Genomic DNA, 13312 nt, shown 5'->3' on the forward strand with positions numbered 1-13312 from the left:
CCAGGGCCTGTAGGACTTGTTTTGTTGATTGTGATGTCAAAACAGCAGAGCAGTGCTTTATCACGGACAGACCTCTCCCCAGTCACCATTGCGTCAATCCGTTTTGACCATTTCAGTTTACACTCAACTTGCTCAATTGCCACATTATTCATTACAAGATTTAGATGAAGTTTAGGGCTTCGCGACTGATTTGTCCCAAATACAATGCTTTTCGTTTTTTGATATATTTAGGAGTAGCTTATTACTTTTCACTTATTCTAAAACAGACTGCAACCCTTTGTTAAGTGTTGCAGTGATTTCACTTTGCGGTAGCTGACGTGTATAATGTTGAGCCATCAGTGTACATAGATACACTGGTAGCCTTGTGGCCAAAGAAGAAGGGGGGGAAAAGAAAGGTGGAAACCTCTCATTTAAATACCCCCCAAATAAAGAAATACAACTGCTGTTGAATGGAGACTCCCTCAATACATCAAGTGGGAGTAACCTAACCATTTGGCTGACTCTGTCACTGGCAACAAATGGTCTGAAGTCAATGCATAACCGATCTATAGACGGTATGCACCTATCTAACACACAGCTCAGACACCCAAATAGTCACCACCATACTTGATATGACTCTTATGTCATAGTGCCTATAGGCTACATTGACTTATTATAGAGTGCAAGTGTTATCAAATCAAATGTTATTTGTCACATGCGCCGAATACAACAGGTGTAGGCCTCAGTGAAATGCTTACTTACAAGCCCTTAACCAACAACGCAGTTTTAAGAAAAATACGTGTAAAGTAAAAAATAGATCAGTAAAAAAAAAGCATATATATTGTCATGACAACAAATTATTGCTTGACAGGAGATGCAACTGTTACTAATTGTGTTATGTATTTATTACACATTAATAAAGGGTTCTATTAACAGTGGTTTGATTAAATGAAAGGGATTTGTACATTGACTTTTTTTCTTAATTCTGCGTCACCACGTCCACTGCGTGTCCCACGTGCAGATGTTTACGCTCCTCGTGCAGAACCACGTCATATTAATTCGCAGTTGGAAGAAAGACGTTGGAAAGAGGGAAAGATGGCACATCGAAACAACAACACATTTGTCGTAACCGAACAAAGGGACAGTTCCTGGGCAATATCACCCGACTGTCTTTAGACTAACAACATCTCCGACACAGTAAAAACAGTATTTCCGAAGGGGGGTTTTGTTCAGAAAAGCCCTCCCCCGAATTTGACTGCACGCATCTCTCTGGCGTTTACTGCTTGTAAACAGATCCTCCTCTTTTGACGTCGATGGGAACCGCGGCTCTGCATTGATTGTCTGTAACGTTAGTCGCACAAAGGGAGCCAGACAACGAATGTAGCAGACAGGTGAGCGAGCCAGGTAGAGCGATGACAATCCTGGCAACTAACAATAATAATTCGACTCTTACGCCGTTCGTGGCTGTTTTGTTCTTATGGATGTAACGTTAGTCGAGCAATTTAACGGGCATATCTTCAACTTGACGTTTGATTTGAGAAAATTCTGCGCAACATTCAGAGGGTAGCTAATCAACTCTCCAAGCTTCTAAACAAAGCGAGCCACGTGCTTTGTTGTTGTATTCTTCTCGGTTAGTTAGTCTTTTTAGCCTCAACGACGAACTGTGATAAGGGGTACCGGTATTCGTGTGTGAGCTCTTTAGCTCCGTTTTTACTGGCTGGATGAGATGTCATTCATGATGGAGGATTCTGTAGAGTCGGACTGGGTGGCCGTTCGACCAAATGTTTTCGACGAAAAGGAAAGACACAAATTCGTTTTTATCGTCGCTTGGAACGAGATCGAGGGAAAGTTCGCCATAACCTGCCACAATAGAACAGTACAGAAACGGTCTGCGTTTCGGGATTCGCTCTTGGAAGACGTCGAATGCGACCTCGGATCCCCCGCCACACTAGCGCCCGAGGCAGACAAACGCAAAACTCCACTAAAGAGTCCCACCAAAAGAAAAGATGACATCTGCGCATTGATTAAAGTTAGATCTAATGTCAAACCGAAAGGGAAAAGTCCGACAAAGAGCCCCATTCGAGAGAATACAGCCGCGGTAGGTGCCTCATCAAGGCCAGCCGAGAGTGTTATCAAAACACTTACCTTAGGGTCGTGGGACATCGTGCCCTCTAAGATAACCGACATCGAGGTCTTGGAACCAGCGGATGTCTCTGGGTTGCCTCGCTCCTCGGACGATGGAGAGGAGTCGGATAGCAGCCGAGAGGGCTACAGCTGGGCAGGTCTGTTCGCCTTCCAGGACGTGCGGGCAGCCCACGTCCAGCTCTGCGCTGTCAACTCGGACCTGGAGCCCTGTCTGCCTCCTTTTCCCGAGGAGCAGTCAGGCATGTGGACGGTGCTATTTGGGGCCCCTGAGGTATCTCAACGGGAGACGGACGCTCTGTGTTACCAACTACAGGTGTACCTGGGCCATGCTCTGGACACCTGTGGCTGGAAGATTCTTGCCCAGGTGCTATTTACAGAGAGTGATGACACAGAAGAGTACTATGAGAGTTTGAGTGAGCTGAGACAGAAGGGATATGAGGAGGCTCTCCAGCGGGCCAAGAAACGGCTCCAAGAGGTAAATTCAACTATACACCAATCTCCCAGCACTCAGTGTTTATGGGGAATGGCTAGTCTCCAGACAAAAATAACATGGCAAGAGTAGCTACATTAATCTTCTACTGCTCAGCATGATAAACACTGAACCAGAATCTGGTTTCACAGGAGACGTTGAATATGGCGATTCTCCTTTAAGCCCAGGAAGAAGCCATTCAACTTGCCGTTCACCAGCTTTTCAAGCTTAATAATGTCAAAATAAGTTTGGTACTTATTAAAAAATAGACGGTAATATAAGTGTATGAACGTCATATTCATTTGTTATTTCTCCCGCACTACACGTAATTTCATGTAAGTATACCATATAGCGTATGTTTTTACAGTGATTGTATATTTCTAGATAGGCTTTATTTAGTGTATTTTAATTCCAATGCTAGTATGGCAGTAGGTGCAGAAAAGGTGGATTTGGTGCATGCACACTTTGTCAAAAACCATACTTATATTATTTTCTAACAAAGCATGTAACTTTTTATTTAAACCTTTTTTGGAAGCACATACAGCTTGACATGCTGCTGAATGGCAAGTTGAACGGCTGCTTTCTGGGCTTAAAGTAGAATCGCCATGTTCAGCGTCTCCTGTAAACCCAGATTATGGTTCAGATAAACACTAGAAAATTGTTGACATTCAATATTAAATAACAAGATAATTGATTTGATGCCATCATACCACCAGCAGACATTCTGAGTCTCACAATGAAGAATAGGTATTGTTCCACATGTAGGAAAATGCCTGGAGAAATTCCTGACACTCTTTACTGTTATTATTTTGTTAATCTGGTATTACTGTACAAGGAACATGTTGATCACTTTGTTTCCCAGTCCAGCTTAAATGCACATGCAGGCCTGTACTTTGAACACACACACAAACACACACATTGTTTGCATTGGCTGATGAGGTCCAAAGTGCATGTCAGGGGCACTCGACCACATGGTCGTCTCTCCCTCTCCTCCCTCTCTTTCTCCACCTTTCCCTTTGTTTTTATGTAGCCTCAGAGCAACCATCTGTTGCTCTACAAGCCTCAGTCCCAGGCCTGTAATATGATCTGGCCCCTGCCCTGACACTCCATTTGGCTGTTTAGGGGAGGGGAGTTCATTGTTACTGTTGGATAATGGGGTAGGGAATCCTCCACACTAGAGTCATGGAGTTTCAGCAAATGCGGTTTGAGAGTGATAATTTGAATGATAACACCAAAAGTTCCAAACAAGGGACCAAAGAAAAGGACAATCAACATTATAGTAACAAAAGCCAGCTCTTATAGGGCTGGATGGGTGAACCTCCTTTAGGGCAGGTCCTACTATCACTCCGTCTGTATAAGTGCTAGGGGGGGAGGGGTGGAAACTGTAAAAACTATCTGTGTCTCCCTCTATCTATCGCTTTCCCTTTATCTCTCCATCCCTTTTTTCTTTGTCTTCCCATCTCTCTGTCATTGTGTGATTGTTTGAGTCAGAGACCACAGAACAGCTGGGCAGGCTAGGACGGGGCTAAGTCAGGTCATAACTAACTAACAAGTGGGGATAAGAGTATTTAAGAATCACTGTTACTCTCAATGTTTGTTCATAAAAACAAGCAGGCCTTGGCTTACTCTCACACTCGGCTCTGGTTTATGAGGACTAGGTTATTTACAGTAGGCTACATCACAGCCATCCTGTCCCGTTACAGGGTAATAAACAAATGATTCCCTTGTAATAGCGATATCATATCATAACCGCCATCGATAAAAGACAGTACTGTGCAGCCGTCTTCATAGACCTTGCCAAGGCTTTCGACTCAGTAGCCTCGGTTTTTCGGATGACTGCCTTGCCTGGTTCACCAATTACTTTGCAGACAGAGTTCAGTGTGTCAAATCGGAGGGCATGCTGTCCGGTCCTCTGGCAGTCTCTATGGGGGGGCCACAGGGTTCAATTCTCGGGCAGACTCTTTTCTCTGTATATATCAATGATGTTTCTCATGCTGCGGGCGATTCCCTGATCCACCTCTACGCAGACGACACCATTCTATATACTTCCGGCCCGTCCTTGGACACTGTGCTATCTAACCTCCAAACGAGCTTCAATGCCATACAGCACTCCTTCCGTGGCCTCCAACTGCTCTTAAACGCTAGTAAAACCAAATGCATGCTTTTCAACCGTTCGCTGCCTGCACCCGCACGCCTGACCAGCATCACCACCCTGGATGGTTCCGACCTTGAATATGTGGACATCTATAAGTACCTAGGTGTCTGGCTAGACTCTAAACTCTCCTTCCAGACCCATATCAAACATCTCCAATCGAAAATCAAATCAAGAGTCGGCTTTCTATTCCGCAACAAAGCCTCCTTCACTCACGCCGTTGTATGCTCTAGTCGGCTGGCCCTCGCTACATATTCGTCGCCAGACCCACTGGCTCCAGGTCATCTACAAGTCCATGCTAGGTAAAGCTCCGCCTTATCTCAGTTCACTGGTTACGATGGCAACACCCATCCGTAGCACGCGCTCCAGCAGGTGTATCTCACTGATCATCCCTAAAGCCAACACCTCATTTGGCCGCCTTTCGTTCCAGTTCTCTGCTGCCTGTGACTGGAACGAATTATCTCCCTCACCAACTTCAAACATCTGCTATCTGAGCAGCTAACCGATCGCTGCAGCTGTACATAGTCTATTGGTAAATAGCCCACCCATTTTCACCTACCTCATCCCCATACTGTTTTTATTTATTTATTTTTCTGCTCTTTTGCACACCAATATCTCTACCTGTACATAACCATCTGATCATTTATCACTCCAGTGTTAATCTGCATAATTGTAATTATTCGCCTACCTTCTCATGCCTTTTGCACACAATGCATATATAGACTCCCCTTTTTTCTACTGTGTTATTGACTTGTTACTTGTTTACTCCCTGTGTAACTCTGTGTTGTCTGTTCACACTGCTATGCCTTATCTTGGCCAGGTCGCAGTTGCAAATGAGAACTTGTTCTCAACTAGCCTACCTGGTTAAATAAAGGTGAAATAAAAAAAATAAAAAATAAAATAGCGCGTTGTCTAAACCTGGACTGAATTGTGTTATATGAAGAGTTGTGATGGGGGGTCTATACAGTTACATATCGGGATATTATTTTTATTTTTTTACCATATATGCCTATCATAACATAATTTTGACAATATTGCAAGATAATTTTTTGTGCTAGTGGAATGTACCTGCACCAAATTCCATACTTTTTTTCTTCATAGCTTGTTCTCCATCTTCTTTTTTAATAGGGAGCCAATTAGTTTTCAGCACTTTTATTTCCAAGACTGATAAACTTGTTTCCCCATGCTCTCTCTTGTCCCTTTGCAGCAGACTAAAAGAATCACAGTATCAAATCTCATTCCATATATCATGAGAATCGCAATACGTATCGAATTGGCACCTAAGTATTAGTGATACGATATGACATTTCTGTCCGATACCCGATTTCCAATATTTTCCTTGCCAAAACAAAAACTATTCCGATAATCAATATCATTTTTTTTAGCAGCCTTTTAAGCATTCTAGTACAGTTAAATAGTTAACACACAGACATGGACGCAGCGGTCTAAGGCACTGCATCTCAGTGCAAGAGGTGTCACTACAGTCCCTGGTTCGAATCCAGGCTGTATCACATCCAGCCGTAGGGCGGCGCACAATTTGCCCTGCGTCGTCCGGGTCTGGCCGGGTAGACTGTCTATGTAAATAAGAATTTGCTCTTAACTGACCAAAACGTTATTTTGTTGGCATTTACGTATGTCCCCATTACCAGTAAAACATAATCAAAACCTATTTCTTTCACATACTTGCTGTTTCGTTGTTCATTTGTTCAGTCGTTTCATTCTCAACCGGGATTTCTATGGAACGCCGCTTGGGTCTTTGCGTGTCAAAAAATATACTATTTAACACTATTTTACTTGTCAAATAACACTTGACGTGTCATAGTTCGTGGCCGGTGTTTGCTTGTTTGCTGACTTTTTTGTACAGCTTTGACAGTGCTACTGTATCTTTTTTGACACGCAAAGACCCAAACGGCGTTCCATAGTATGAATGCCGTGAACCTAATAGCAGTAATGCTATTACTGTGTAACTCCGGTAGGGCAACATCGGAAAAAAAGCGCACTTGGTAGTGTTAACCGATGCTCGACCAGTCGGCGAAAGCCAACATAACCCAGGACAAAGAACGGTTGATTGTCAAGGGCAATGAATTCCATTATCTTGGCTTTAATGGATTTCGCCTTTGAGTTGTCTCGCTGAAAATGTGTTATTCTTTCAAGTGACTGTTTGACTTGTTGACTGCTCGAGCCACACAGCAGACGTGGTGGGCTAGTTTAGGAATGCTACGTGGAGTCATTACGTCATGTACCTTCGTTATATAGGTATGCACGTCAGATTTGACATCGGTTTTGCACATCGAGCGTTAAGCTAGACATCCGATATGTTCACCGATATGTCGTGCATCCCTACTAAGTATCGTGAGAATTTTGTATCGTGAGGTCCCTGCCAATTCCCAGCCTTTTATATGATGGAGAAACCTGGATAAGAATGATGGCAGGATGAGGATAGCAATTAGGAATGTAAATCGGTTAGCCATCAAAAATACATTTATAATGCTTATCAGTCTATAGGTTAATTTGCATCATTTTGTGGAATTAAATTGGCGTGTGTGTATTTTTGTTAGTCGTCATGCGTTTTATTTATCACACGCGCACAGCATACCCTAGTTTGAAGAGCGGAATAGCCTACCACCTGTCAGACAGTGCGAAAGTAGCTCCTCAATAAGCCTGTAGGCTACTGGAGTGAAGCCCAGTCATTGCGCAACAAATAACAATTCTAAATGAAATCGTGTGTTAAAAACTTTGGTGGCCACGATTTAAAAAGGAGCTATTTTTATTTATAATTTTCAACTCGTAACGTGCTCCACCCATTCGCCATTCGGCTGCATAGGCTATAGCCTGCCTACCATTGATTATCAGCGTGTCACCCACCACTTTGCAACGTGATCTTGAGGCAGTATAATTGTTTGAAACCTGAATAGTTTACTTCACTTCAGATAACGAGGCATGTCTTACCTTGCTTCAAAGTAGCCTGGCCAAAATCCAACCATAGAAATGTGGAGGCAGTTATTTTATAAAGACTTCCTCATGCCATTTCTTTCTTGTCCTATTGATTTTCATATCAACTTTCTTCCATTGTCCAGATGCCAAAGGCACAATCTTAGTCATATTAGAAACCCATCATAGTAGTTGCTATTAGAGTCCAACTCTTTCCAAGTTTCTAACAGATGTTCAACTCTGTCAGATATGGAACTGCTCACATTAGGTCTACTTACATTAGAGCTGTGTTTTCCTTCAAATAAAGTTATTTTGGGCCTAAGCTTGTCGCCCGCCTTATCGCCTTGGTACGACTCCAATTGTTAGGCTGGAAACATAAGCATCTCATCATTATATATACAAATCTCTGATAGTGTTTTTTGTTGGCCACGTCATTTTACCGGTTAATGAGGTTCAGTTAGTTGGTAGTAAAATTGACTGAAATGTGCATCCTTATAGCAAATGAGTCACATTTGGGGGAGACACACTGTGTTTTCATATTGTAGGTACTGGCAGGTGTGTGTGGAGGTTGCTGAAACTGACCCCACATCCTCCGCCACAAACATAATACAATTTGAGCGTAATCGTGTGTGCCTGTGTGCTCGAGCATGTTTTTTTTTGTTTGTTTTTTTGCGGGGGATTCCGTGGGTTGATTTTGCTTGAGCTGTAGGCAGTGGTTCGTGGCCCAAGAGAATGCACTACACCACACCTAATGATAATTCACGACAGGCCAGACAGACATCTCACAGAGAAGGACAAAGAGAACTCCTCTATGAATACAGTGCAGTAAAAGAGGAGGAAACAGAGAGGGAGAGGAGGCCATTGTATATTAGTAGTGTGGGTTGGTGGTGAAGGCCAAGGACAGAGGGGAGTAAGAGAGCAGCAACTCAATGGACACACAATAGCTTCCTCTGACTGAGGCTGTGGGCTATGATGAGAATGTCACAGCTGATTGAGCTCCAACCTCTGTCAGTCATTGGGTGATGATGTCATTGAGGGGAGACAGTCACTGACTTTGTGCAGGCCTCCATGCTGATAGTGAGAAGGCCATAGAACCAGCTGGGATACGAGTCAGAGAATCACTGGGTTAACTCACTGGGTCCTTATCTCAACCTCTGCCCTGCCTGTCTGCCTGCCTGCACTATGTAAAATGATTCAGTTGTGGGATGCACTGCTTGAGAAGAGAGAGCAACACTGTGCTAAGCATTTATGGAATAGAATGAATAGAGCAATAGTCTTGTTCAATGTCCACACACAATATGGAAACTTGCCTTTGGCTTCATACACTTTGATCCAGATATTTGCCTAAACATAAACATCAATAGCACTTGTTAAAAATAACATGGGACTTCAAAAGTAGGCTACAACATGGAAAATTCAAAGAATGATTTATAGTCTATTAGTTTGAACGTTATTACCAGAGGTTATCTATACCGAATTAAAACAAAAAGTTAACTTTCTCTGGGATTTAAAGTTTGATCTGAGTTTTTAGTCAAGAGTAACATTAGTTTGTCATAGAAAGGGTTTACAGTAAGATGGACACTCCCTGTCTGTAAAAGTCATCGAGACTCCTGTAATTATGGCAAACCTCCCACGCTCCCAGTCCTACACACCCCACTGAGTCTGAGAAGTTTTTACATCTGCACAGCCCAAGATACAGCTTCGATAGCTATCCTAACCCTTTTCAGACCTTGTCTGTGGAGTGTTTTTGACGTGAGTGTAGAGAGACAGCTCGGGTTGGTTGCTATGGGTTTTAGCCCTGTCGAGTCAGAGCGAATCTGTCCTATATTTCTAAAAGGTATTTAATAGGGGTGTAACAGTACACGCATTCGTACCGAACCGTTCGGTACAGGGACCTCGTTTGGGCCACACTGAACCCAAATACATACATTAAAAAAATATATATTTTTACAAAATAAAAACACTAGGCCTATGGGTTATGCGTACGCTGTGTTGTATGCCTTGAGTAAATCTGAGCTGAAAAAAAGTATCATTTTGGGTTATTCCGTTATAACAACTAAAGATTATGCGCACTAGTGTTGCACAGTATAATCAAAACTTCTGAATAACACACTTGAATAATGCGACACGGCATGTAGAAATGTTGAACATTTTCATTATTGTTCGCAAAACAATGTCCATACAGGCTAGAACACATTACAATGCAAGAAGATACCAGTAGCTTCCAGCTTGTTAGGCTAACTATCCTTGCTAGCGTACAGATGAAACCAGCATCAATTCACTACCCTAGTACCTTGTTTGTGATAATGCAAAATATGCTGATTTCAAAGCTAATTGCCACCAAAACTTTATTAATTCACATAATTGTTCTCTCTCTCACATCTCTTCCAAAGAGGGTCTATTGCCTCAGCAAACTGCCCCCCTTTTTCCTCATGAATGACATCATTACTGTTTAAAGAGACAGTGTGCACTTGAAGAAATAAGCTACTTCTATGCATACAGTGCCTTGCGAAAGTATTCGGCCCCCTTGAACTTTGCGACCTTTTGCCACATTTCAGGCTTCAAACATAAAGATATAAAACTGTATTTTTTTGTGAAGAATCAACAACAAGTGGGACACAATCATGAAGTGGAACGACATTTATTGGATATTTCAAACTTACTTTCGCATGGCACTGTATGTTGTTGATCAGTACAATAAAATACACAGCCCATTTTGGCAGCTATTAATTACATCATCGAGTCTTCATGGAACACCTGTATTTGGGGAGGTTATCCCATTCTTCTCTGCAGATCTTCTCAAGCTTTGTCAGGTTGGATGGGGAGCGTTGCGGCACAGCTATTTTCAGGTCTCTCCAGAGATGTTTAATCAGGTTTAAGTCCAGGCTCTGCCTGGGCCAATCAAGGACATTCAGAGACCTGTCAAAATGTGTATGAACCCGGAACATGGCTGCCATAGAATGAAAACTATCATAAAATATGCAAAAATAGGCATCTAGTTGGCACTTTGTGGTTTTTGCACTCAACTGTGTGAAGTTGGAGCTGAAGCAATCAGCTGAAAAAATCTCTAGCGCTCCTCTCTTGCCTGCCCTCCATAGTACTACGACTATAAGGTCATGGATAATATACATCTACCTAGGTTTTCCATGCGCCGTCAAGAACGTACAGCACCGTCAGGTAAGGTTAGGGGGGAGGGATGTCTCCTTTTTAACCTTTCTAGGGTATGTGGGACGCTAGAGTCCCATCTGTCCAACATCCAGTGAGATTGCAGAGCTCCAAATTCAAATACAGAAATGCTTATTATAAAAATTCAGAAAACAAAACATATTTTACATAGGATTAACAAGAAGTTAATCTTTAAACCTATCACGGTGTCAGATTTATAAAATGCTTTTCGGCGAAAGCATACCTAGCCCAGAACATAGCCCAGTTAACAAATTATTACAAACCGTAACCAGCCAAGCAGAAGCGTTACAAAACTCAGAAATAGAGATAAAATGAATCCCTTACCTTTGATGATCTTCATATGGTGGTACTCAGAAGACATTCATTTACTCAATACATTTTCCTTTTGTTCGATAAAGTGTCTTTATATTCAAATACCTCCATTTGTTTCGCACATTTTCTTCAGTATTCCACAGGCTCAAACGCAGTCAAAACAGGCAGACAAAAAAATCAAAATTGTATTCGGAAAGTTCATAGAAACATGTCAAACGATGTTTATATTTAATCCTCAGGTTGTTTTTAGCCTAAATTATCTAATATTTCAACCAGACAATAACGTTGTCAATATAAAAGGTAAACAAGAAATGCACTCATCCCTCATTTATAAGAATACAAGCCTGAAACAATTTCTAAAGACTGTTGACATCTAGTGGGAGGCATAGGAACTGCAAATTGAGTCCTAAGTCAATGGATACCGTAATGGCATTGAATAGAACTACAAAACCACAAAAAAATATATACTTCCTGAATGGATTTTTCTCAGGGTTTCGCCTGCCAAATCAGTTCTGTTATACTCACAGACACTATTTTAACCAAATCTACTTATATGCATATCATATCTTCTGGGCCTGAGTAACAGGCTGTTTAATTTAGGCATGCTTTTCATCCAAAATTCCAAATGCTGCCCCCTACCCTGGAGAGGTTAACAACAGCTGGTGCGCAATCTCTAATGTTAAGGAAGTCTCTATATTTTGCTCGCCTGAGTCAGAATACCTAATGATAAGCTGCAGACCACACTATTTACCCAGAGAGTTTTCATCTATATTTTTCGTAGCTGTCTAGTTATCACCACAAACCGGTGCTGCCACTTAGACTGCACTCAACAAACTGTACAGGGCCATATGCAAAAAAGAAAATACACATCCAGAGGCAGCGCTCCTAGTGGCCAGTGATTTTAATACAGGGAAGCTGAAATCCAGCATGTCACCTGTGCAACCAGAGGCGACAACTCTAGACCACCTTTACTCCACACACAGAGTAAAGCATACAAAGATCTCCCCCGCCCTCCCTTCGGCAAATCTGACCATAACTGTATCCTCCTGATTCCTGCTTACAAGCAAAAACTCAAACAGGAGGTACCAGTGACTCTTTCAATTACGGAAGTGGTCCGATAAAGCTGGAATATATTCCGGGATTCATCCGATAACATTGAAGAGTTTACCAAATCAGTCACCGGCATCGGTAACAAGTTGTTCCCCCAGTGACTGTATATACATATCCCAACCATAAGTCATGGATTACAGGCAATATTCACACTGAGCTAAAGGCTAGAGCTGCCACTTTCAAGGAGCGGGACACTAATCCGGACACTTATAAAAAATCACCCTACAAGCCATGAAAACAGGAAAAGCATCAATACAGGACAAAGATCGCCCAGTGACGCAAGCCTAACAGATGAGCTAAATAACTTCTATGCTTGGTTTGAGGCTAGCAACACTGAACCATGCACGAAAGCACCAGCTGTTCTCGACGGCTGTGTGATCTCGCTCTCAGTAGCTAATGTAAGACCTTAAGCAGGCTAACATTCACAAGGCTGCAGGGCCAGACGGATTACCAGGACTCGTACTCAGAGCATGCGCTGACCAGCTGGCAAGTGTCTTCACTGACATTTTCACCTCTCCCTAACCCAGTCTGTAATATCTACATGTTTCAAGCAGACCACCATAGTTCCTGTGCCCAAGAATGCCAAGGTAACCAGTGTATATGACTATCGCCTTGTAGCACTAACATCTGTAGCCATGAAAGGCTGGTCATGGCTCACATCAACACCATCATACCAGACCCACTGGTCCCACTACAATTTGCATACCGCCCCAACAGACCAACAGATGATGCTATCTCTATTGCACTCCACACTGCCAATCCAACCTGGGTAAGAGGAACACCTATGTGAGAATGCTGTTCATTGACTATATCTCCATGTTCAACACCATAGTGCCCTCCTTGCTCATCACTGAGCTCAGGACCCTGGGAATGAACACCCCCACTCTGCAACTGGATCCTGATGGGCCGTCCGCAAGTGGTGAGGGTAAGCAAAAACACATCCGCCACGCTGACCCTTAACACGGGGGCCCCTCAGGGGTGCATGATCAGTCCCCTCCTGTACTCCTTGTTCACCCACGACTGCATGG

General features: G+C 42.8%; 1 protein-coding gene across 1 annotated transcript in view; it reads left to right on the top strand.

The window, feature by feature from the left end:
- Positions 1–998: 998 nt before the first annotated feature.
- LOC139388775 (junction-mediating and -regulatory protein-like) overlaps positions 999–13312 on the top strand; it is a 49132-nt gene continuing 36818 nt past the window's right edge. Inside the window, exon 1 of the mRNA XM_071135690.1 lies at positions 999–2599. Within this exon, the coding sequence (XP_070991791.1) occupies positions 1706–2599 (894 nt within the window). The 5' untranslated portion in view covers positions 999–1705. The remainder of the gene's footprint in view (positions 2600–13312) is intronic.

Source organism: Oncorhynchus clarkii, chromosome 29, assembly GCF_045791955.1.
Source record: "Oncorhynchus clarkii lewisi isolate Uvic-CL-2024 chromosome 29, UVic_Ocla_1.0, whole genome shotgun sequence".
Classification (NCBI taxonomy): Eukaryota; Metazoa; Chordata; class Actinopteri; order Salmoniformes; family Salmonidae; genus Oncorhynchus; species Oncorhynchus clarkii.